We start from the raw sequence: 27708 nt of genomic DNA on the forward strand, positions 1-27708 counted from the left end.
TTTTTCGTTTTTATAAAATAAATTTTTTATTAAATATATGATTTTATAAAACGCATGTACAGTTAACCTATATAAGCGTTATTAAAGAATTAGTGGCAAAGTATTTCTTACAGTATTGACATTAATAAATTCAAATTTTTTTAAAGTAAAAATATTATTTACGTACCAATATATTTGTATTTGTATATATGTATATACTTAATGATATATATAATGATCAGCAAAGCTTTTAGATACTTGCGTTTTATAGTGTGTAAAAGAAAAAAGAATAATTACAGTAAGTACTTAACTAAATTGCTTAGATACATATGTATGTATTTTGTCATTACACATACAATATCTGGCGAAAATATCATTCCTATCTACATATATATTTTGTTCTATGCTATTCTTTTCTTTGATACAAATCACATCTTATTGAGCTGATCACAAAATCCAATCACTAAATAACGGTTCTTATCCCTGATGGCCATGCATTTTTATAAAACAAAAAATTTAGACAAAACTGAAAGCTTATTTCACATGCTTATGTAGAATATTACGTATATTATATAGTATATATGCATTCAACTTATTTACGGAAGATATATTTATTGTATATATATAGTATTTTACATAACAAAAATTAACGCTTAAAAAAATATAATTATCAAAACATTTGTAATAAACGCAAATACATATATTTTTGTATATTAAATATATATTTATAAATATATACATATATCATAGTATATAGTAGTTTATATAAGTATCTATAGTTAAAAAATGGCAATCGTTGAGTAGCAAAGTGTGAGCTTAACGGTAAGTTAATGTGCTGGGTGTAAAAAAACTTATACACATACATACATATATACGTATACGTGTGTGTGTGAGTTTAACGCTTTGCTTTTTTGTAGAACATAAGTATGTGTTGAACATACCATAAGCTCTCGAATACAATTTATAATTTTTATATTTATTATAATTTTTGCTTTTACAGTTTTTTATTTTTACCTTTTATGGCAAAATGTCTGTTTACTTCCACAATTTTTAATCATTATCCACACTAATATACTTTAAAACAATAAGGTACTAACAGTTTCCATTTAGTTACGCGGTTTCTAATTTTAAAATGTGTTCTTAATTTTAATATACTTTTTTAATCATTTTAACTAATTCTTTGTACAGAATGCAGTCTCTGCTGCGCGGTTTGCAAATCTCACGATGATCCAAGCGTATGCCGCATACATCGCCAAATCCAGGATCTGCGAAATAAATGAAAAATTGTTAATAATAATATTGCTCTTAATAGTGTGCTGGAGGCTAACACCTTGATTTGGAATGAAGGTCTAAGCTAAAGCTCGCAAATATTCAGGTTTAAAATTTGAGGGTTTGAAGTGTCTTGAAGTCGTTCTCACTACACTACGTAGATGGAACGGAGCATAATTTTTTATACGGCCATGGACTATCAGCAGCATACCACAAAATCATGTGAGGTATATTTTCTTGTCTTGAAGAAAAGAGGATTATATATTTCAGACATTGCAAGTGTTGTTAAATGAACTTGGTGTTTTAGCTAATCTTATATTTAATCCTTGCCCTACTGCGTACACGGGCGGTCTGATAAGTACTTCGGCTACAAAAAATAAAAGTAAAATAAAATTTGGAGATCGTTGCCTTGATACAACGATGCACCCATTTCTTTAAACCGGCCAAAATATGTATTTTCTAGAGGTATGCAAAGTAGGCCTCTGTGGTATTCGATGTGGATCTCATCTTGTGAGTCCCTGAAAATTATGACCATCCCTTTCTAGCCAATGCGCCCCTCTTTGCCTTCTTCGGAGCAAATTCGACGGTGAAGTCCACAGTTTCGAATGCTTCTTCATATCCGGTGTGTACTAGTGAGTCCATGTTACGTTGATGGCCACGAAAACATTACTTCTTGGGATTGCGCTATAATAGCGTCAAACACTGCTGTAAAGTGGTCCCATTGTTACCTGGACTCAGTAAATGCGAAGGAGAAGATTCCCCAAGGAGAAAATGAATAAAATCACTAAGCGATATTGCTTTCGCTTTTTTCTAGGTTTTTCTAAAATTCCACAAGCGGTCAAAAAATTACGCCTCCAATTCGGCTAAAATTTCAACAGTAGCCGTCTAAAAGAATAGACTCGTCGGTGAGGCTAAGTATTTATCACATTTGGAAAAATGCGACTCTGACACAGTGACAATGAAGATAATAGAACATTATCCAACACTTTCAAAAGGTCTAGTGCTATAAGAAACCTTCCCTTTTAGAGCTAATCAAGGTCTCTACAGCGCAGCACTATCTACGTTTCGGGTGTTTCAGCAATGTATTGCAATTATTATTCCGCCATGATTTTACAAGACCTCTGCCTTAAGCCTTTATTTCAATTTAATTAATTCGATAAATGTAGTGAGCATAGTTGGTGAAACGGAGAAACCGTTATCTAGACTATCTAACATAAACCTTTGGTACAAAGAATAATCTGTCCCGACAATTCGTCGCGTTGGAAACAGATTTGATGTTTGATCAGGCCTTGCGGACACCAAAAAAAAGATTGGAAGTCTTTAGAAAATCTTATTATTTAATTAACTTATAATAGTGGTCAAAAGGTGCCTATTTTATTTCTACGGTTTTGTAGATAAACTCGAACTGAGTCTTCATTTAATTCAACACATTCCTAACTCACCTGCTGAATCCACTCCGACAATGCGCAGATAAAGCACCGACATCAGTGTCAAAGCCGTCTCCACAAAGCTGAATACCTCTATTTTAATATGGCCCAAATGATAGAGGCCCGCAAAGCGTCGATGCAGATCCAATAAATATTTGTTATCTGTAATTATGGAAGCAATAATAATCCATATAAATATTTACATATTTATCCTAAACTCACTCTTCTCAATGTCCAACATTTCGACAGAGCGTGCCAGCAGCGGCGCTTTAATGCAAGCCAAATGTGAACCACGATGCGGGACCGAATAAAAAAAGGCACCGCGCGAAGAGCGCCAGAGCGGCGCCACTGCCGGACGTCCACTTTCCCAAGCATTGACTATGATTTGCTTGATAAACAGGCCACCTTTGGAGTGACCCACCCACACAATCGGTTGACCACAACCGATGCGATGTTTTATCAGCAACTCGGTCATTTCACGAGCACGCTCTATGAGGTTCGAACGTGGCTCCTTCTTTTTCCACAAGGGACGCCATAAATATTGATCGGTGGTATAGTTGACGGCGATAACGCGTACACCGGGGCAGTCCAAGGGCAGCCAATCACCGGGCCAACATTTTGAATAATTTGGATCATTAGCCGAAGGTTTGGCTTTTCCTTTCGCCTTGGTACTATCAGTGACAGGCGGTGTTTGACTCATATGTGGCTCACCGGCACAACCATCCATAGGACTATCGTGCATCTTGTCGAATTGACCTTGCAGCAGCCGACCATTATCGTTCAAACGCAGCCGGAATGTGGGAAAACTGTACTCTATGCCATCACAATTTTGTATATCTTCTGGCGCGCCACACACATATGAGACACTGCAAATAAAAATATTCATGGCAACAAATTTAAAAACATATGTTCTTAATGCATACCCCTCTTTCAATTCACGCTCAGTCGCATCGAAAAAGCCGTCATCTAAATCGTTGATTTCATCAGACTCCATTGCCTCCAGTGTGACGCGTTGACTCGGATCGCCTTGCGCAAATCTTGCACGTTTTTGCCTGTGTGGCGGATGTAGTAAGGCAGTTCGAGAATGTTTTGGCCGCTTCGGTGGCCTTACAGGTGGCTTTGGTGGTCGTTCGAAATTTTCAGGTTGGCGCTCGTTTTCCCAAAGTCCTTGTTTCCATGTATTCAGTAATGAACCGTGCAGTCCGTGTATGAACACAATATCGGCGCGTATAGGCTGACCAGGTGGCGGTTCTGCCAATATTTTTATCGTGCAACATTTTGGTGCCGGAGTGTGTGGCACCGCGTTTTTTAGCTTATCCGTCGAAAAATTTGCCATAACTATGGAAGGTTCATTTAGAAAGGGGGAGAATATAGGCATAGTCGGCGTGCCGGGTGTTGTTGGAGTCGGCGGTGGTGTAGCTGTTGTATAACATGCAGCAATATCGATGGAAGGTGTATCGGGAAGACTTTCGACACCATCGCGCGATTGTCGTATTTTGAGAAGCTTCAATATCGGTTCTATGCGCTGTGAAACTGTGGGAATAAATAATATTTGAGAATTATGGATACTTCCCAAAGCGGTATGGATACATATCAAGGTACTACAAATTATATGATAAATAATATTACAAAATAAAATATTTAAAAATCAATAACTATTTGATAATGAATACCATTCCAACAGCAAATAATGATCTAAAATAACATGAAGTCTTCCAATACGACCAACAAAAATTAGTTTAGAGACACCCAGGTGCTAGGAACAGTCGAAACAGTGGAAACTGCATCAAAGTAGGCGTAAACTATTCTATCGGATGATGACTAGCTGTTTCTGGTTACATTATATATGTACAGCAAATATGTAGATGGAATATTATAGATTGATTAAGACAAATAGTCAATCAAGTAGCGATATAAGTATGTATTTGAAAAGCATAAAATACCGAAAATATAATATTAAGCCTTAAATCCAGATAGTATGTATCAAATACCCCATGTGTGGATCACAGACAGCATAAAAGCTTAAATAATATTTTTTTTGTAATTAAATGATTTCTTCCATAGGAGATTTTACAAAAAAAAAAAAAAAAAAAAAAAAAAAAACCCAGGACTCTAAACGAAGCCTAATGACCAAGAGCATTGTATCCTGAAGCGCCAATACATGTCGAATATGTTTAAAACTGCAGAAGATATGAGGAGCTAGATTGGTAAATCGGAAAACGTCGACCCCTTAAGGTCGTTGATCAGAAAAGAAACCAGTTTTGATGCATGCGGTGCGTCAAAAGAGGCTATAATGGGCTCAAATACATGAATGGTTGAACTCAAACGACTGGATATGTATTATATTTTTAAATAAATCAAATAAATATTTTTGGTTCGAATGGTATTTACTACGTACGACATAAAGCCGGATAACGCTTCAAAAATGAATGCTTTAGACGGACCGTCAGGCAAGAAGGATACCAAATGATCTTGGCATGCTTTTCTTATTATTGTAGATCGGTCACTAATTGATACAACAATAAAAGCGAAAAAGTGTCAAATTTGTTGTTTACCTATTATATAAAAGTGATCCAAGTTAATAAAATATTTAGTTAAACTAGCTCGGCTAGATTGGGCAGGTAATAGGCCCAATCGAGACATATTTTCGAAGTTAAAATACCGAAAAAAAATACATAACAATAGAAAAGCTTTTTTCGATTTGCAAATTATTTGGTATAATCGCATAGTTCTTAACAAAATCCAAAATTTAATGAATTTTATGCCAAAACGTATTAAGGCTGCCTTAGAAAGCAACGGAAGTCCAACCAAATATTATAATTAAATTTTATCAAATTATTTTTTCAATATTTATCTAATAATATATTTTTGTGTTTTCTTTATTTTGCATTACAACATTTTTTTTAATATTTAAAACTAAACTCGTTCATGTTCCTTCGTTTTTCTAAATTATCGCAATTTAAAATATAAGTTTTATTTGACAGAAAAAAATTATTGTATGCTAAAAAATAATTCTTTTGGTTAATTGATTATTAGCTTGCATGAAATTATACAAATATTCATCAATCAATAAACACTTTTTGGGAAAATTATTAAAATGTAAAATTTTCTACCTGTCCGGATAATTTTGCCCATTATTGTATATTGCTATGCCTCTGGTGTTTCAACAAAAAACACAAATTCAATGTAAAAAAAGTTTTCAGTTTATAACAAAATCATAATTCTATACATGATTATATGATATTATGGAGAACCCAATACTTAAATTATTTTGAAAATAGCCTACATATGTATGTATGTGATGATGCGAGTCAGAAGTGATCTCGTTTCCATTTTATACATTTTTATAATGATTGTAGTATTTTACTTCAGCTACATATGTATATAGAAAAAATTAGTCTTTATTGGTTAAAGAATTAATGCCGATGTCACATGCATACATACAATCACTTACAATTTTTTAAGAATCGTTTGGATTTAGTATAGCTAAAATCTGCTATCCGATTGTAAAATGTCAATTAAATAAATATGAAATATGTTAAATTAAGGATATATTTTTTGATTAAAAGTTAATTACAGGTACATAAACGTAAATTAATCACATTTATTGCAAAAAGTTACGTATACGCACCGTGCACCGACGACAAGTTCAGCGATATGGAATTGGCAGCAAATGCCATTAGATTGGTGAGCACTTGACGACTGGAAGTTATTGGTTTTAGTATACGTTGAAACCGCACATCGCTTATACCCATAAACCTGCGCATTACACTGTTAGCAAGTGGCAACATTAGTCTTAAAATTATACCGAAAGCGACACGCATACCGTTGCTTTGCTTACTGCTATTAGGCATTAAGAAATACACATGAAAGTATAAAAAAATAAAAATTATATACAACAAATATTATTGTACTCACGCTTCCGTGCAGCTCTGTTGTCCACTGGCATCCACCAGCTCGGTGATGATTTGCTCTTCATCGACTTTGCTGATCTCAATTTCATTCATATATTCGTTTGCCACTTCCGCCTCATTATCATCTTCGCCCTCTTCTTCACCATCGCCATCACTTTCGACTTCCGTATTTGCTGCTATATCGATTTCACCTTTCGCATCACCCTCTATCCGTTCACCTTTAGGCTCACTATGCTCATTTGTATAGCTGCATTTGTTGTTGCTGCCGCCACTTAAGGCTGGCAATGTGACAGTATTATTGCTATCGTCAGCGATTTGCATTGTGGCTATATCAATCACACAGTTCTCATTGTCCTCATCCAATTGCGGTCGCTGGTCCATCGGTGTGACTAATAGTTCTTCCTTTATATGTGTTGTTGTAGTGTTTACTACTAATTCGTTAAGATTGTTGTGTTGTACACAAAGATTGTCTAAAACAACATTATAGTTTGCAAAAGCTTCGTTTTGTGTGTTGGTGGTGTTGATTGTTGTTGTTGCTGTTGTATCAATTTCGCTATCTGTTTTTGTTGTTGCTATGCTAGTTTCGGCGGTATCACAAGTATTTTGATTTGTTATTTGCATTCTCGGTAGGTTTGTGTGTGTGTGGTTGTGGGTTGTTCGTGGACGACCGTGCAGGCGCTTTAATTCAGCGATTGCTTTATCCCGTATTTAAGCTTAAACTCCCGTATATGTTTTGTAGTTATTGTTGTACTTCACTTTAGTTGCGAACTGCGGCAAATATTTCGTGTCTAAGACGATACAAATTCACATAAAATAAATAAGAATATACGATTTTAGGATTTAAAGTTATAGATATTTAGAAATTTCAAATCACTGTTGACAAACACAACAAATTTCAAAACTGTGAATAATTTTTCTGTACTTTCATATTTGACAGTTTTGTTTTGGTTTTACTTCTATTACTATTTTATGAGTTTAAATACTTTTTTGATACGCTTTTATTAGCTTGGGTTGTACTTGTATGTATGTAATGAAATCTTAGAACTCAATTTTCACCGGTTTCCCGAAGTTTGATTAACTTGAAACTTTGAAGACGTGTCAAGGACCGATGACAATGCAATAATTTGATAACAGTTTCCCATTATTTTAAAGGTGGACATAACCGCGCCCCTAAATGGTTTAATGTATATATCATCCAAACCGCTAAAGCTATCTCAACCAAATTTGCTGAGAGGAGGTCATTTTAGCCCTTTTTATACGGTGTAAAATAAATAAATCCGCCATAAGCATTAATTTTCACAAACAAGATGGTAGGGAAGAGCTTAAAAGGAACATGTAAAAATTGTAAAATATGGCACCACCAACCTTTAGGTGAAATCCTCTATCGCAGAAACTATCGAAAAGCGTGTTTTTTTTAGTTTTTTTAAACTATTATATTATGTTATTTTATATAAAATATCTGACGAGCTTTTCGGTGTCTAAGAATTTTCTTTTAGAATAACTAAATTATAAATCAACTCTTCAAAAGCAAATTTTTTTCCAATTGGAATTTAATGAAAGACAATCGATGGATTATGATCTGTAGGAACGTGATACAGTTGATATAAAGATAATCACATTAAAAATCGCTTAATAAAATTTCGAAAAGAGTGGTTCTTATTTCTATTCAATATCAAAGTAAAACCTAGAGAATATAAAGAGTACTTTATATGTTTTCAGTATCACTGTGTGCTATGGAAACCAAGAGCCTAACTGGAAAATAGAACGGCAATACGTATTGCACCAAAAAGTATGCTATTAAAACTATAAGTTGCACACCTAGTGTGGCATTGTATAAAAGGCTAATATTTAGGAAATTAAAAAAAGACTACTGTTTCAATTGTTTTAATATTTTAAGAGTAAATTTATAATATTTTAAGAATACACAGTAAAAAAAAAAAAACATTCAATATTTTTCGAGTTACACGCGATCTTCGAAGGTGTTAAAAAAAGTTAGTTCACTAATGCGGTAAAAAAAAATTAACAAATGACAAAATAGCGGTGTTTTTTACAAAATAAGGAGTCTTGGTTGTATTATCCAGAACTTAACTGACACATGGTTGCTAACCAGATATTGAGAAAACGGTCGTTTTAGGCTGATCCTGGATATAGTTCCATCTATTGGAAACTATAGACATATCAACGCCTTGGCAACGCTATGCTGTGTTCAGTATCCGCCGCCATTTCAATTCTCATATACAAATCATGAAAAAAATTGCATAAAATATTTATTGAAATAAAGTGTTTGATGCCAAGTTTTATGGCAAAGAGTGTTTTAATTGAAAAAGTGTATGCAAATCTTGCGTTTTATCAAATCAATTGAAAAACAATTCTTGAAGCGTAGGTGAGTGCTCTGCGCACTCAAACTAGAAAGCTCTTGTTAGTGCTTTTGTGTTTGAAGATGTTTAATTTATTCAGTAATTTCTGGAAAAGTTTCAGTTTTGCAGTATGGATTTCAATAATATTCCAATCAATGGTAACTTTTTTAAAAATGTATTTAATATTCTCCTTGCGATTGGAGATTTTGGCATAAAAGCAAGCTATAGGCAGCGCTGTTGCTGTTCTGTCTTTTTCGATTGGTTTCAAATTTTCTGCTCAGTAAGAGTTTGAAAGCTCACGGAACCCTAAACTGTTAGTGATTTGGCGCAAAAAGTGGCTGATATCAGTTAGTCCATTCCCTTGGGCCCATTTATTCAATATAATATTTGTTTACTTGATACCCTACGTATTGGTTATTGAGGTCGATATATCGAGATCCTCAAACGAGAATGTTAGATTTTACATAAAGTGATAGGTATTCAAATTTAGTGATATCGGTCTAGACTTAGCTGACCATTCGTCCCGGTTTGGTCGGGACAGTCCAGGGCTTAGAAATAAGAAAGAAAGGATGAATTGAATACAATTGTGTTGCTCTCTCACATGTTATATGTCGCGATTTTCAGTGAATTAAATATGGAAAAAATCGATAATTTAAAAAAATCGTCCCGGATTTTGCTGGGACAAATATAGTCACCTAAGTCTAGACTTTCCCCCAATACTAATAAAAAAAAATTCAAGTATTCCATTTTATGTAGGTCATTCAACTAAAATTCAGGATATCTTAATCGAATAAGTTTTTTAAGTCTAAAGTAAGAGCAATCAGGTCACAATTCGCCTAATAATGAATATGCATAATTTAACTATATTGTCTCTTAATGACAAAATATAAAATTTACTTCCTTCAGGTTATATATGTATGTAGGAGTATACACATATCTATGTGTGAAAATTATGTCACTTAATTGATTCATAGGTTAAGCGCAAACTTTTATTATAAGATAGAATTTGCATATTCAATAATAAAAATGTGTTTACACATACCATAAAAATATTGAAAAAGCACTTAACGTGTATTCAAGCGTAGCAAGAAGATATTTAATTACATCTTATTAATTTTTATTGCACATGTCATTACATAACTAAATTGTCTTCCCTTACAAGTGCCCTTAAAAATAGTTTAACCCTTAATATTTCGGTGAATTTTGTTAATTAGTTATATTACTTAAATATACATACGCTACATGGGTACCATTCTCCAATCTCCTATCTCTATTACATTTATATATAAATTGAAAATTAATACATTTTAATTAGTTTATAGCAATCAATATAACCACCAAACTAATTGGTTTAATTCGTATATATTCTCGTTAAGTATATGCAAAATTGTATGGGTACTTGTTATTTATATATGTATGTAATTTAGGGGGAATTTTATTAATGCTAATGGTTATCTCCGCAGTGAATGCAATGAGCTCAGTAAACAATGTGTGTTAGTTAGGTGAATACTAAGTTTACTTAAACTTGTTGTATTAAAAAATCAATACGCCTTAAAAGCTAGGCAAATCTGATCAATGAATAAAGTCCGTTTCACACTAAACTGATAGCAGACTATCTTACAAATTAAATTTTTTTTTCGCAGCCGCATTTATAAGTCTTTAAAGTCGGTCTACCTTAACTTGAGATTTAATTCAACTGATTTGTATATGCACCACCTTTAATAGAAGTATTCTCTCTAACTTCCCGACATTCACATACAATATCCACCCTCTTACTTAACTTAATTCAAAGAAAGCTGAAAAGGGATATACAGTTCAGGATTATATACAGATCTTCTCAAATTTTATATACAAAAAAAGGGAGGGCTCTAAGTGCCGGTGCAGCCGAAAGTTAGATACTCTGCCAATTTGTAAAAAATAAATGATTGAATTTAACATGCAGGGCAAAATTTTGAACTGATTTAAAAAAGGTCACGTGACCGCTCGTATATTTGTATCTCTTGTTTAAGTAATATTCGAAATATCTACCATAAAGTCAATGTGCCTAATAGATATAAGCATACAATATTATTCATATTAGCATGTTAAAAAAATTTAAAATATCGCACAGTCTGGTCAATATGATATGAATAAAGCTAACTAAGTTTCTGGGAATCGTTACATTTTTGATAATCGAGGAGTTAGGGACTGCATTAATTTAATTCTTTCATACATTATGCTAATCATAATCTACTCACTTAGTTTTCAAAATATCTTGAATACCTGTAGTCATATATGCTATAAAATTACGGTAAATGCGAAAGTCGGCGTATTAGATATATGGGTAAGCTTTTGACACAAAATCTCTCAAATTGAAGATATACACGGAGAAAAGTCAGATATATGTATGTATAGTATGTTACATGATAATCGGAAAACTTCAACTTCTTTTATTTTGGCCCTACATTTCGACCGAAGTTAAAGAAAATACTATATACTACATGATATTTAAAATATGTGCTGATTACATCCCTATTTTTTGCCGAAAAGTGATGATTTGCGGAAAGCATTAATTTTTTGTTTCCATTTGAAGAAAAGTGCTGCAGAGTTACATCGAATACTAGTCGAGGCATATGGTGATCATGCTCTATCAGAACCAAGATGCAAAATATGGTTTCAATGGTTCAGAGATAAAATTTTAATGTGAGAAATGGAGAGCGTGGAAGACCACAAAAAAAGTTTTAAGACGCCAAACTGCAAGCAATATTGGATGAAGATGATACTTCAAATCAAAAGCAAATACTTGAAAAATTTGACATTTTCAACACATTGAAAAAATATGATGTTGTTTGTTCAATGACTGTAAGGTTATTAAATATGTTTGATAGATTTCACAACCAACCAGACAGAAAAAATTCAAGGCTCGTTCACAACAAATGTTCCATAACAACCCATTTGTATCTCAATCCTCACTTTATACCTGTAGTACTAACACTTTGACTATTCTTGGAGAAATAGAAGTTTTGTGCGCGTTCTAAAGTACCTAATCAAACCATTTGCAATAGTTACCCCATTAGAGATCCAATACGAAATTTCGTAGAGATAACCCAATGTTTCTTAAATCATCATTTGCTCTGATAATAGGACCACCATACCTTCAAATCGACATGACGCGACAAACTGATCATTTTAATTTATATTTTATTTTATTTTAATGTGTTACAAACAGCCGTTAGATGGACAAAACTGTTAACCTTTTTTGCGATAATATAAAAGCATCGCTTTAAAATATGTATGAATATATTATGTATGTCACATATTTACTAGTGTGCGTGAGGCACTTATTGATTTTTTCATGAACGATAAAAATAGTATTGAATTCTGCTATTGTGTGCAATGTTTAAAAAACAACCTAAAGCCAATTAGTAAAGCAAGCATTATTTAACGCAACTGAGTCAAATTAGCACAGTATTCATTTTGTGCCTTTGCCGTGGGTCACTGTTATGCGAAGGCAGCCATTAGCCTAAGTTCAAGTTGAAGGCTGCATAAAAATGCGCTTGGATATGCATTACGTCATAAGCAGAAGCGCGTGTAAGTGCAACGGCCAGCACAACCACATACAAGTATATACACATATGTATGTATATAAAATATAAAGCGATTGCATATTATTGTACGAAATCTGTGTGTTTTGCTTTGGATTAAGTGTGACGTTAAACTGACGATTGTTATGGCTGCCTGACTGCCTAACAACCCACTTGTCTACATACATCTGCTTATATCTAAAATATATAATATATTTATCTTAATGGCAATATGTGTGAACTTGAAATCTCAGTGGGCAGGGCCCTATTATTATTGATTTGCAATACTAATATGAAATGCGAGATGAAAGAACAGTTTGATAATTTGGTGTCGTTTCTAATTTCTTATGACAAATTCAATACACAACTCATCAATTATTTACATGTGCGAACAGCGATGTGTATTTATTACATACAGTTGAATAATAGATGGAATACACCTATGTTCCATTACAATATTCTACATTTGCAACTTTTAGTTATTGTAGTATCAGCTTTTGTGTACCAAGCGAAGAAGCGGTAAATTCGAAGGTATTTCATAAAGCAGACATATTTGCAAAACAAGGGAAAAGGTAACTTCGGCTGCACCGAAGCTGTAATACTCTTCACAGGTGCATTTTTGAATAAAGCATAAAAGGGTATAAAAAGATACTTATTCTGACTTCGAGCGGTCAATTTGGATGGCAGCTTTAAGCTATAGTGGTTCGAGCGGTTACATCAAATAAGTACCTTCTTGGTGAGAAAAGGACGTGTGAAAAATTTCAGACCAATATCTCAAAAACTGTGAGGAAAAGGTCTAGATCTCACCTTCAATTAGGTAACATAACATTTTCTTTAATTGATCCTACTGTGTAATTTGTATGGCAGCTATATGATACAGTGATCTGATCTGGACAATTTCTTTGGAGATTGCATTATTGCCTTAAATAATATTCCATGCCGAATTTCATGAAAATGAAAGACTTTTCCATACAAGCATTTGATTCCGATTGTTTAGTTTGTATGGTAGCTATATGCTATAGTGGTTCGATATCGGCGGTTACGACAAATAAGATGCTTCTTAGTGGGAAAAAGACAGATGCGAAATTTCAGATTGATAGCCTAAAAACTAAGGGACTAGTTTGTCCATATACAGACAGACGGACATGACTACATCAACTCAGCTCATCATGCTGATCATTTGTATATATATTTTATAAGGCCTCCGACGATTCCTTCTGGGTGTTACAAATTTCGTTGCAAACGTAAAATACCCTGTTCAGGTTATAAAAATTATATGTGTTGTGTTTTCCGATTTGATTAGAAGTTATCAATCTCAATTGCTACGAATTCGACGGGTAAATTGTGTGAGATATTAAAAATGGTAAATTTACAATGGTTACATTAGTGCTCTACTAACTGAAAGTTTAGTTACGTCGAATTGTATTGCACGATATATGTATGTGTGTGTTTGTAAGGGATATGATTTCGATTTCTCAGGGTAAGTAAAAACTTTGTTCGTACGAGCATTATACTAAATACATATCTCTACATATAGATCCTTGAAATGCGAAAGATAATCGTAAAATTTATCAGCTATACTAAAATTACCCATTCGAAAGAAGACAAGGGGAGCCAAAAACAACGAAACGTTTATCGGTTATATACGTAGCGTGATGTACAATATAATATACAGCATAATTGTTTTGTGTGTTGCTTAGTATACCTTTTAACTACTCTGGCAGCAAATGCACATTTTTGTCTATTTTTACTGTATTATTATCACTTAGAAGTTTTCGGCTATGGCTATTGAATTCATTTGTAAACAACTAGTGCCGATAACTTAACGAAATGACAATAAACCGCAAATATAAGATTAAATCAAAGAAATTCACAGACCAAGTATGATAAAGAATCAGACCGATTGATATACAGTCAATTAAATCAGCGTTTTTTTACGGTCGATAACACGATTATCGTCATCATCGGCGTATTGGAACGTATGTTTAAGATTAAGAATTAAATTTGCTTTAAAAACATAGTTAACAATAATTCTACAAAATACATGTGGCCAGGGTCTAGACTGTTTCACGAACAATTGTTCTCAATATAAGCAGGAAAACAAGTGTTAAATATAACTGTAATAAATATTAAACATAATTAAACAGATTCAGCGTATACTAGTTATTAATCTGTTTGATTGTAATTTATTAGTTTTGTGTATATATCACTCTGATAAGATTTTCTACCAGAGATTTTCCGAACAAGTTTTGGCACATGTGGCTGACAGGTAGGCAATTAAGTAATTTATTTAATTTTTTATATTCATATGCTAACGGATCAATGCACAACCACCTGTTTTTAATTATATTTCGTATAGTTCTAAGCATGAAATTTATATTCTAATAAAACAAGACAAATATGTCGTTTATGTATGACAACAATATAGAGCTGCAATTAAAGAGATATTCGCGTTGAACAGTAATATCCACAAGGAGGATATGATCAACACTATAAAATAATCACATGCAATGATTTATTGAGATTCATTCTCCCGATTAGATCTATTATTCGTAGAGAAATTCCATTAGATTGTGGTGGTACCCGAATTACTACGCCTTATTTTTTTCCCAGACTTTGTATAGTGTATTATGCCTCTAACATCTAAACACAAAATCCTCAAATCTGCAGACACTTTAATTAAGTGAAGTTGATACCCACCAAAACTGCGATGTCAATCACAGTCAAGCCTACCTAACTGGAACGGATCTGGCCCTATATCCGACCAAGCACTTTTAACTCGACATCTTTCTTAATAAATTGGGAGAGTGTTTTATGACATTATAGCCTCAAAGTTTTATACCAAAAACTATTTTATGTTAGAAAAACTATTAATTCCAGGAGAAATGTAAACAAGATCTCTAAGTAATAATATTTGCTGCTGAATAATGTTACAGACTCTGGAGGTTTGTTTTAAAAAAGGAACAATATAAAGGATAGCTTCTTGAAAACTGAAGGACCTTATCTTGCTTCAACAGAAGTTTTTAAAAATTGTAAACAAATATAACAGTAATTACCATATTCTATGTATGGGCATAATATCCAAGTGAATGCAGACGAAAGCATTCTCAAAAGTAAAAAGCACATGCCATATGTATTGTACATCTATATCAGGCATATATGTTATAGGTATATGTATACAAGTATATTAATATATACAAGTATATGCACATACCTATATCTAATTATTGCCCTGAAACCCAATAATTTGAAATGTATGCGTGCATAAATTTTCCAATAACAGCCACTTTAACCGGTTTTACGCCAATATCATAATTCATACACACATACGCAGATATGTACATACAAGTATGTGCATATGCATTTCAGTTAATAAATTTATATATCGCACGCATGTGTAGCGATTGGCGTCTACACGTGATTTGATATTCAAACAGTTGATAAGCCAAATCAATTCTATTGATGCTATGTCCAATGCATGATTTGATATATAAGTTTACATACATATATATATATATATATGGTACATATATCTACATACGGGTGTTTCTGTTTTCTGCATGCTAATTTAGAAACAATCGCGGCAGACAGCTTATTCTTTTGTATCAGTTTACATGCAAACAATCTGCTACCTCAACATAAAAGTATATACACATATACTTTATATACGCATGCATACAAACATATTTATACCAACCTTATGTACACGGTCATAAGCAGTATGAAATAAAAAATAGCGAATTACATTCTGTAGGTACTTTAGATTTATAGAACTTATTTCTTCGAAATAAAATACAGAAAAATCAGTAAAACTACCAAAATATTAACTCAAATTATTCCAACATTTTATGTCATTTAGTGTTTGGACATAATTTTAGATATACTTATAGACATAGCGAACCCACTTTGCACCAGTTTTTCAAAGAATAGAGTCTTAGATGACCACTGACAGTCCTATTTCGTGATATGATCGGGTCATCACCTAGCTTGGCAAGTTGAACCGATCCACCGACGTACTATTTACTTCGGAATGCGTTCCAGACAAGGCAGCTGGAAGTCTCTTCAGATTAGTTCGCACTCCATATTCGACATTCTTAAGTACCCGTTAAAACAGAAAGAGTTAATTGTGCATTAAAAGAACAATTGAATAAATTGTAAATTAATAATTTTTTTTTTATAATCCCGAAAATCTAAATTAAAAATAATTTCAAAATTTCTAATCACATGTACCAGATTGAAAAATTAAAAAAAATTACAAAAATCAGATTAAAAATAAAAAACGAAAATTTTAACCCCAAATACCGGTTAAAAAAATAAAAATAAATGTTAATCCCATGTTTGTAGTTGAAAATTAAATAAATTATATTTTTGAATTTTAAATTATTTCGCGTTCTTCGTGCTCTACTATTTTGATCATTTTCTGAAAAGGAAAGCTTGTTTTCAATAAAATATCAACCTAATTTAGCACTTTTTTCTTATTTACATTTAATTACACTTAATTATAATTTTTCTGTTAGAAATATGTAAATACTTACATTTTTTCCTTTTTTGCAGATTTTTATATGAAAGGTTTTTTTTTTATTTATTGCTCCAATTTTTCAATTAAAAAAACATTTTTTCGACTTTTTATTCTGAATTTAAGATTAGAATTTAAGTTTAAAATTTTTAATTCCAATTTTGAAAAAAAATTTTGTTGAAAAATTCGCAACCCTGCTCGTTGCTGAAATTGCTTTCTTAAGTAAAAATACAAAAATATAAATACGCATAAAAAATAAAAATTATACCAGTGTAAATATGGCAATTTGCCAAAGTTATTTACTTTGATAGCTATCCCTCTAGGAATCTCTATATGATAGTTTATAATTAAAGATATACGATTATACATTTTTTCTAATGGATAAAGATGCAGAAGTTGCTTCTAAGGGATGTATTTGGCATAATGTATAAAAAGTTTACGAAAAGCGATTATATAGATTGGTGGTTCACAATAGTCTTAAAAAATAATAATAATAGAATTTATACCTTCCACATAATATGATACATTTAAACCTTTCTTCCATTTTTCGTAATGAAATCAGGTGATCGTAAACTCTCTCGTTTAAAAAAACTACACTGCACAACATAGAACTTTGATGTAAAAAGTGTAAGAGATTTAAAACTAGAGAAAATCTTATTAAGTATGAAATGCTGAATAACATCACAAATTCAACGAAAAATTCAAAAAATCTCTCTCTTGAAAAACCGAGTTCATCATTATACGAAATTGCCATAGATACCAGTTTTAAATAATGTTATATTTTAGGACGGTTGCAATCCTATTACAAATTATTAATTTTATTCACTGAGAAGACGAGAAAAATAATCAAACGCTAACTCTAAATTGCCGACATGGTGGAAAAAATCCTTTGGGGTTAAAAGAACTTCAGATTAATTTAAAGAATGCGAGCTTGAAAGTAATGACTATTAAGAATGAGTAAAAACCAAACCCATTAAAACTAAGCAATTTTCTTCTCATAATAATTTCTTTCATAATATAAACTAACCCTAATGCTCTTACATATGATGCACAGTTATTAAAGAGAATCGCGAATTTCAATCTAGCGAAGAATTAAATAAATTGATGCTAATTGAATTCGTTGGTAGTTGTTGCATGCCACAGATTGTAAGAACTATTATTATGCACTAAAATTATATATGGGTACAAGGGTATTAAACAGATTCATGCTTGAGTTTTAAATAGAACATTTTATTGTTGCATTCAAGACCCAAGAGAAAAATTATTACTAAGTTTTTTGGTCAACTTGATTATGAAACTAATTAAAAATAACCACATTATGTAAATGAAATACTGTGCAAACAAAAAAAAATTGCAACTAGGTGTAATTAAAAGACAAGCGTTTTACGAAGAATTCAATTTGATTTTGCGGAAATGTTGCAAGGTAATCTTTATTTGAATATCTCATTTTAAAATTAAAATGTGTATATAATATAAGGTTAATTTCATAGAAATTGCGGGAAATTAAAGTTTTATCCTTCACCCTTTTGAAAAGAACATATTAACATATGGCAATAAGTAACTTTTTTCGATAAAGTTCATGTTAATTGATTTAATTGTCATTGAATTCGACAAAGTGGTAACCACGCATTAGTATTCAGTTTTACATAACTGGAAATTGTCTATAAGTTAGAAATATACATTCGGTAGCACCAACTCATTTTCTTATCAGAATATTACATTTATTGTTTAGTATTTTTGTATATTACTTTTGCTGATAACTAGTTGAGACAATATGTCACTACTCTTTTTCTTTCAGTACAATTATTAATGACGCAAACTTTCTATAGTAAAAACAATAGGTGAAAATAATAATAATACAGGAAAGTTCGAAATTAATAGATTTCACTATCGTATACTTCAAATAGATAAAAAAAAAAGAATTTTAAGTTAACCCGACTTTTAGTGTATCAATCAACATAGTTCCATTTAATTTTTAATATTATATGCAATTAAGTGAGTGCTCTATTGTTCAACTGTATTTACTGACCGTCAAGTGTATGAGTAAAAAAATCAACTTTGTTGTATTTGGATTCAAACGTTTTTAGTGGCGATAAGATAAGTTTTGCACTAGCTACGGGAAGCAGGTCATTGAACGTGCATCCTTTTTACATACAAATAGTATGTTTTAATTAAAGTTTAATTTAGATATGTATAATATGCATTTACATATTTGCTTGAGGTGTGTTCAAAAAATAACGGGAATTTTCGTTTTTAAAAAAAATATTTATTCATTCATCTACATTAATGTTGTCGCCTTCAAAAAAGTCCACATTCAATATTAAGCGCTAATGTCAGCGCTTCTTTTAATCGTCGAAACACTTTTGAACTCGATTTTTTAGATATCCTTTAGCTCTTTCGGCGATTTCATCTATCTTGTAAGCCGACGACCCTTTAAGGTTCTCTTTATATTTGTAAATAGAAAAAGGCACACGGCGCCATGTCTGGCGAATATGGAGGCTGAGGCATCGTTACAGTTTTATTTTTGGCCAAGCATTCACGAACAAGCAACAAAGTGTGAGCCTTTAATAAACGAAAATCGTCAAGCTCATAAAAACCCGTCTAGCCTTAGCGACTGCTGCAGGCAAAGTCAGCAATGAATACAGCTGAAAATTGTATCGTACTTCACGGGCATGTATGTATGTCAACATAATGCAAATTTGGTTTTGTCAATTGACATCTTCAAACTCGTGTAATTTTTAATTTTAAAATTCCCGTTATTTTCCATATGTTCAAAAAGTACATATAGTATAGCAGTCTGTCAGACGTAAATATCTACCTTAAATATATAAAATAAGCTCACTGTAAGTTTAGTTTGGACTTGCTCTACTACAACCAGCCTTCTCTACAAGATATTTTTCTTAACTTTTCCGCCTTTAATGTTTTATATATGTCGAACTTAAAAGAAGTATTTAAGCTGATGGAGTTTCGAAACTTGATAGTATGAAATAGACGGCAGTGCTTATCTTTCTGACTTAACATCATATTCATTTAGTCCTTGATGGTCCGAATTTCGAGAGCGCCGTAACGAACAAACAACTTGTATAAATATAAACAAAGCTTAATCTACAGTTTTAGCAAAAGCGCAGAGCTCAAACCTAGTGAGCAAAAGTGGCGAATCGAATACAACTAATATAAGCCAACATTTGCAAGATGAAATCGATTTTTTTAAGTTTGGTTTAGAATCTAAACTTTAGATTATGGCCTAAATAGTAATTAGCTCCGGCACAGTAAGCGCTGAGGGCCGCTTCAGTCTTTCAAGTTAATATTATTTCTTAACGTTAATTTTCAAGATAATTATATTACGTGATCAAATTTGACTCGGGCTCGTCCATTTGAACTATACGCACAAATTGAATCGATAAAACTTTTTTAGATTTTTTAAAACAACTTTTTTTATGTTCGTGTGAAGTTTGATTTCCATATGTCAATAAGTATGTTTAGCAGCTTTTTTTAAGATTGTCGGTCGATTTTTACTATGCAAAAAAAATTAACAACGAGAATGAATTTTCTATTTCCCATGAAATCACGGTTACAAAGTAGTTGAAATTGTTGCAGAAGTGTTTTGGAGAGTCTACATTATAACAAACACAAGTATTTTAATGGCACGAAGCATTCATTTAGATCGGCAAGTCAGCGAGTTGACCATCCACCTCTGTTAATAACGATAACATCGAAAAATTTAAAGAAACAGTGCTTTAAAATTGTAATGTTGGCATCAGAGAAATAGCAGAGAATCTCAACATCTCTTATGGATCGACTCAACACATCGCTAGTGCTTTGGGTATGAAGGGTGTCAAAACTACACTCATTCTAAAAGAACTCAATATTTTGCAAAAACGACGTCGAGTAGAGGTCGCAAAAGAGATACTTGAGAACAATCTAGCGTTTGGCGTTCCAAAAATGAGCCGAAACTGAAAAAACAGAAATTCGCTGAAGGCACTTCAGGCTTTCGTAGCCGAGGCTATTAACAAGTGTATCGAAAATTGGATCAAACGTTAGGATTCTTAAAGCCGATAATATAGATTTGTATTAAATACGTGAACAGGTCAGATAGTATATTAATTTTCTTTCCTTCGTCCGCTTTTAACTCTGAATAAATGCAGTTTTTTACTCCACTTATTATAATATGGCAGTTAATATTAGTAAGTGAGTTAACTTCTTCTTTAAAGCATATCTTTTTTCTTGTCAGAGGTTTTTTCGAAATTCATAACCTCGAAGACTCGAAACGAATAACCCTCTACCATAGTGGTTAGTCTAAATGTATAGTATTAATACATACGAGTATGTACATATGTATATTCGTGCATTCCACTGCCAATTATTTTGTTAATAATCAAAATCAATCATTGTTTCTAAAATGCTTTTGTGTGCAAAATCAAAAATTGTAGGTCAGTGTGCACTGAAGCGTGCCAAAAGCTACAAAGCAACATAAATATTAACCGCCTCTGCTTCCTATATTTTATAACACAGTGGTAATTTTGTCGGCCGTTCAACACGTTAGCAACAAAAACAATAATTATTTATTTATTTTGTTTGTGCACGTTTTCCAAAGCGCGTATGCGCACATATGCACATATGTACATACATAAGAGTGCATGTTTGTATTTATGTATGTATATATGTGTGTTATGTTTACTTACACAGAAGCCAAAATGGTGTGAGATAACTAAAGCATTAAAAATACAAACGCTAATAAAACAAATACAAAAGAATAAAAAGCTAAACGGCGAGCACTACGGAGTAGGCCTTGAATTCTAAACCAGTAAATAGTTAGAAAACCAATGGTTACTACAACAAAACAAGCAAAAATTTACCAAAACCGGTATCTATTTCAGTTACGCAGAAGCGGGCTCGGTTTACATACAAACATACATACATTTATATATATATATATGTATATACATATCAATAGCATTGGTAACATTTGAAATTTGTACAATTTATGCATGTATGTACAATACGTACATATTTATAATGTCGATGTTTCATTTTGTTTTTTAATTACTCGACTAATTATAAATCCGTAACTTGTTCCCCGGGTGTTATATAGTTGAATTGTAAAGCTGGAGTAGTAAGATGTGGACGAAAATATCGGCACCTAATATAAGCCTTTCATAGAACCACCAAAAATCAAAAAATTAAGCTTCATTCGAAATATATTAATAGGTGATATATATATATATTTTTACAGCTTTTGCAAGACTGAAGCTGAAACAGCTTGGCAGTCACACCTTCAGCGAATCAGGGAAAAAACTGACTTTGAGAGATTTGTCTTGCTTGTAACCTAACCTTAGCTAACTTATAATAAAAAAATCGAAATTTCGGTATCCAGCGTACCAGGGCATAATGGACCATAGGTCGCGGAGCATACATCTAGCCAAATCTATCTAGCATACCAACGAAATTTTTTTCTGCATATTTGGTCATAAATAGGAAAATAATAAGTTTATAAGAAAGTTTTTGTATTAGCCATTGTAATTGAATCTTTGTACGTAAAACTTTCTTCAACTGCCCTTTCTTTATTCCCCATAAATCTAAATAATTTATATGAAAGTGTTAGATACCTTTGTAATCGGTATCGGGTATCGATCAATACTTAAAAGTAACGCAAGCAAAATGTATCGTAGAAAAAACTAATTTTCCTCAACGAATTTAATTTAAATTCGGGCAGTTTTCGCATTTTGAAAATAAACAATTTGCCTTTCGCCAAAAAAGGCAATTTAGAACCCGGTAATGTTGGCCCATGTTAGAATTGTCTTTTGTGGGTTGTGTCTTAGAATACTGCTACTCTTACATATATATAACTACTACTTTTAATGCCTGTGCCGCTTTACCCACCTAAGTAAAATTAGTCGATGATTACTGCCCTTCGTGACCTATAGTATAACTTAACATGATAACAATATTTAAGACAACCATTTGACAATTTTGTCGAGCAACAAAGGTCTAATTTGTAAAAACATTTTTTTCAATAAAGTCTGGAGGCCACCTCGAAATATTCCACACACTTTCAATTAATACAAATTACGAAAGTGGCGTCAACAAAAATAACAGTAAGAAAGCTAGTTATAAATTTATACGAAAAAAATGCTTTCAAAAGTTAAATGTATTTGTAGCATATTAAATTTAATAGCTAAATATAAAAGTGTCATTACTTAGTTCACATTCAGTTCATTCATTAATTACACACTTTAAAGAAAACAACACATAAACATACATACACACAAATAATAGAAATTAAATAGCTACTCGTATAGTGCAACAACCCTTTACATAAATTGTTTTATTAAACGCCAGAAATGTGCACAAATACATACATACATATATGTACAAACAAACTTACTATGCACAGCTTCTTTATAAACTATTCAAATCTCACTAAGCAACAGCAAATGCTTCGTTTCAAAAGCTTTTCTAGAGCGCCGAGAGCGGCACGTGGTATAATCGAGGCAAAAATATATAAATAAACAGAGAGTGAAACTCTTGTAATCAAACGAGCTTTAATCGAGGTACTCGACGCCAACAAAAGTGGTGCACGCGTATCCAGTGTTGCCGTTTTGCATCATTTAATACAAAAGGTGTTCAATCTTGCATTTTATGAATGGTGGGTGGATAATTTTGTGGTGTTTTTGTACGACAAAGGTTGAATGCATTGCCTTCAAAATATATTATTTAACAAAAAACGATGAAAAATAGTAAATTATGGCGTATTTTCACTTTGTTGATGTCCATCATTGACGCGTGCTCTAACAATACTGAACCAAGCAATCCCTAAACTGTCTGAGTATATTTTTAGAACTAAGTCTTATCTTTCTAACTGCATATGGGGTAATTCGACTCACTCACTTATAAAACGCAAGAAATATATTACTAATGTCATCTATTGGAAATATTCCTACTAGAACTAATGCATATTAGGTTTGTTCTTCCTAAAATTGTTTTTAATTTCTAAACCTTTTTTCCAATCGCAATTGTTAAAGGATATTATGCTTGATGTTGTAATTTTTTTTTTTTTAGAATTCTTGGTGAAAATTAGTAAAACTATATGTGATTAAATTATATTATATTTGTTGTTGTTCTCAGGATCTTTTAGCAGTGAAGCACATATTTCCTGTTATAAAATGAAAACAAATACATATACCGATAACAAATCGTTTTTGTTTTTCTAGAAATGGTATAAATTAAAAGGTCTTAAATTTGGAATATAGATTTTTATTATTTATTGTAATTATGTTTACAAAACCCTATAACTTAATCTAAACCAAAATTATGTTTTGTGCGTTTATATATAAATTCAAATAATTTACAAGAAAATTTGCACTTAATTTTGAAATACTTTAAATAGCGAATAAATAATGGAGAAGTTTACAAAATTCAATTGGAAATATAAAAATTATTTTTTGTAATAAATTTTAATAGATATTGTATTTTTAAATTTTGAATATTTATATTTTATGCTCGTGAAACATTTGCGGCAACCCTGCTGACAAAACACAACGCATTTGTGCCAATATGTAAATGTATTTGTAAGTAATGTTAAGTAAATGTCTATGTAGTAATGTTAAAGTAAACGAATACACATCATGTTTAGGATTCGGGATTTCGTAACCCATTTCCGTTCAACTGTGAAACACAACAAGCCTAGCTTTGCATAGCACTAAAACTTCCGAACACTGTTAATTACAAACTTTCGTAAAATTGATGAAATAAAGTTTTGTTTAAGACAAATCAATTGAAAGATTTTAAATATGTTAAATTTAACTTATTCAAGTAATATCCCCAACTTTCTACTTCACGCAAAATAGTGTTTTAAAACTGAACTCAACGCGATACGATGTTCTGTAACCCTCAATATCTCTGTCTTAACAAATATTCGGTTCGATCAAAGTACAACTGGTTTAAGATCATCGGGTAGAGCACTGACCGATAACACTAGGCCAAACATATGGTTTACTAAATAGGTAACTAAATCGAAAAGTAGTCATGCCTTTGGTATATCCACACTTAGGTTTATAGTTGGAATCAATATGTATATTTGTAAGTAAGAAGGTGGCATATACAGAATTCATGTATTTCTCACCTTTCTCATTCCGTTTATTAAAATAGGTATTTTGTCGTTGTGTCATAAGCTTTTCTCCAATAAATTTGAAACATATGTTGATTATTAATCTATTATTTGATAATAACCAAATCAACATAGGGAATTATAACTTCCGGGCCCATGGAAACAATTTTTTGTTTCTTTTTTTGGGAATAGAAGATTTATGATACATATGTACTATGTACATATGGCTATCACATCCAAATCGCAAGAAGAAAAATTATAATATATATTAATTTGGTAAAAAATATAAGTTTTATTTAGTTGAGTTATAATATTGGGATTATATCAAACGAAAGCGTCCGCCTCCCTGTTGACCACTTAACCTGACACACCATGGCACACTATACGGCATCCCGAAAAAGTAATTTTTTACTTCAGTGTTTCAGTCCCAATTGAAAGCAAAATATTTCAGATGCACCTCAGCAACAAAGAGTTTTCAGTTTGCTCGTTGCTGCAAAACGTCACATAATTTGACGTCAAATTTAGATATACCTACAAACAATGGTAAAAAAGGAAAGCAGCCAAGAGTGTAGTAGCGTGTGAAATGTTTCTCTATTATTGTAATTTGTAACTTTGTGATGGATGGCGTTGAACTAATACATAGTTTTAGTTTTATGGTACGTTTGTACATGTATATAAATTTATACATATGTATGTATACGTAAAGGTGTTACAAACTTGCCGAACTGCTGTGAAATATTAAACTAATCCGAAAATGTGTTAACTTTAGAATTAGCATTGCCCAATTAAAATGGATGTCGGAAAAAGTTCTTGGAAAGTTGGCTCAAAAAGTGAGAAATGTTATGTTATCGGAGGTTTTTGAACTGAGAAATTTAACTAGTCACTTATGTTACTTGTTTTATCTGGCCTCAAATGTTATAACTGAAATAAATTGGTATATTTCTGACATACTCGTATTTCAGGCCGAAATCAGACAATTGACATATATTAGGAAATCAACACATACCAGTTGCTTTTATCACAAAAGAAGAGTCGGCTGACTAGTTTTGCTTGTGTACCACAATAGTTGTTAACTAGTTCGTAACTAATTTATTTCACTGCTGGGAGTACTCAGTGAAACTAGACAGACAAATATTTGTTAATCATGATACAAGGGCTATTTGAGAGAAATCTCTTCTGCTTGCCAAAACGTGCCGACTTTTCCGCATTTTCCGAAAGATTAAAAGTTCAATGTAGTCATGAATCATGTTGTTAAAATTGTGTGTGAGAAACTTTTATTTCATTAAACTATTCAATAAAACATATTAATATTATTGTTGTAATGTACTCACAATGGCTTGTTTGTTGTCAATTTGTTGAATACAGGTGCGACACAAGTTTTTTAGTATTATTATGGTAATATTATTTATTAGCTACATATATATTTATTTTAAGAGTGTAATAACAGAAAGCCCACTTAACCATGCAATTTTTGTGTATTTAAATAATTGCACATTTTATTAAGCAAAGAGTGATAATTGAGTAATAAAAGCGCACTCACAGAGATGAAGAGCTAAGATGATTTCAATCTGATTTTTTATTTATCTTTTCGCCCCATTTTCGTACCGCCCTATGTTTAATTATAAAACGAATGCGAATGTCACTGTAGTAACCTTGATACTTTCCGCCCGACGCTCGCCAATCAATGGGCCCTTAATCAGAATATAAAGACTATATAATAAAGTCGTCAAATACGCGCGTATTTAAAGCAAAAGAAACGCGAAATAAAACATTAGCGACACAATCGAGCAGCAAGCGAAACGAAAATTTTCACGAAAAACGCTGGAAAGCTGTTTTCACATCTGTGGCCAGCTATATCGGATATATCAAACTCGGTTATCTACACGCTGTGCTTGGACCCAAATGAATAATAAATATGTAAACAGCAGAAGCAATTTTCTTTCGATTGCTTTATTAAATTATCACAGGGTCCACAAGCAAAAGCAACGTTGGTTACTTTTACAGTTATTTATGATATATTATACTATATATATATTTATATATTATATATTATATATATGTATATATTAACATATTACATATGATTTAAGTAACACACAAACAAAGCATTATATGGTAGTGTCTCTACCGTTGTATATTTGTCAACGTCTTTACTAGCGTGTAACCATTAACGAACCGCTCCACAATTAATTGAAAACTGACTGAGCGCTGTTTAGCCGATGCGGCCGACAACTATGTGAAAAATTGTAAAAGCTCAGTGTGCTTTTCCTGCTGCTCTCGCAATGTCGCACATGTCGCACTTTGCCCCTGGCTGACTAAATACTCATAACCGTACTTGTTGCCCTTTCGGTGCGGGTGTAAAAGTGCTAGATGTTGTTAATAGTTACTTGATGCATTTTTAAGGGTTGCCAATGCTTCTTTATGGTGTCAAATCTTTCTGAGAGATTGATGGGCATAAAACCATCGTGGTATGTATGAAAATTTTAAGAGAGTAATATCCAATTAAAATTTGTCTTACGCTCGTCAGCATGCTTCGATCAACCAACAGATAGGAAGCTCGCTCTATCGATTCCCAC

General features: G+C 32.2%; 1 protein-coding gene and 1 long non-coding RNA gene across 12 annotated transcripts; one reads left to right on the forward strand and one right to left on the reverse strand.

The window, feature by feature from the left end:
• Positions 1 to 27359, reverse strand: LOC106615116 (uncharacterized). 11 transcript variants are annotated; one of them, XR_004976301.2, is made up of 9 exons: positions 26464 to 27183; positions 6594 to 7377; positions 6307 to 6518; positions 6130 to 6168; positions 3599 to 4208; positions 2898 to 3541; positions 2691 to 2837; positions 1310 to 1489; positions 1158 to 1244 (listed from the first exon to the last, which is right to left on the reverse strand). XR_004976301.2 is itself a non-coding variant. In XM_036361704.2 (8 exons), exons 2-8 carry the CDS (start codon positions 7208 to 7210, stop codon positions 1126 to 1128), a joined length of 2388 nt encoding a protein of 795 aa, XP_036217597.2. In that variant the 5' UTR covers positions 7211 to 7377; positions 26464 to 27180; the 3' UTR covers positions 1 to 1125. The 11 variants fall into 11 exon arrangements, 10 of the variants coding, with proteins under 10 accessions (XP_036217597.2, XP_036217600.2, XP_036217587.2 ...); XM_036361704.2 differs by lacking the exon at positions 1310 to 1489 and having other exon boundaries at positions 1 to 1244; positions 26464 to 27180; XM_036361707.2 differs by lacking the exon at positions 1310 to 1489 and having other exon boundaries at positions 1 to 1244; positions 6307 to 6515; positions 26464 to 27179.
• Positions 25674 to 26458, forward strand: LOC118680684 (uncharacterized). The gene is made up of 2 exons (XR_004976304.2): positions 25674 to 25788; positions 25902 to 26458. It is a non-coding gene; the product is annotated as an uncharacterized lncRNA (long non-coding RNA).
• Positions 27360 to 27708: the final 349 nt, after the last annotated feature.

Source organism: Bactrocera oleae, chromosome 2 (assembly GCF_042242935.1).
Source record: "Bactrocera oleae isolate idBacOlea1 chromosome 2, idBacOlea1, whole genome shotgun sequence".
In the NCBI taxonomy this organism is placed as follows: domain Eukaryota; kingdom Metazoa; phylum Arthropoda; class Insecta; order Diptera; family Tephritidae; genus Bactrocera; species Bactrocera oleae.

Excerpts from the sequence above, each read along its gene's own strand:
- LOC106615116 (XM_036361703.2), bottom strand. The coding sequence starts at position 7,210 with ATGCAAATAACAAATCAAAATACTTGTGATACCGCCGAAACTAGCATA. Across the intron at positions 2,838-2,897 it reads AATGTTGGACATTGAGAAGA|ATAACAAATATTTATTGGAT; the intron begins GTGAGTTTAGGA and ends CCATAATTACAG. Across the intron at positions 1,245-2,690 it reads TGTCGGAGTGGATTCAGCAG|ATCCTGGATTTGGCGATGTA; the intron begins GTGAGTTAGGAA and ends TTTATTTCGCAG.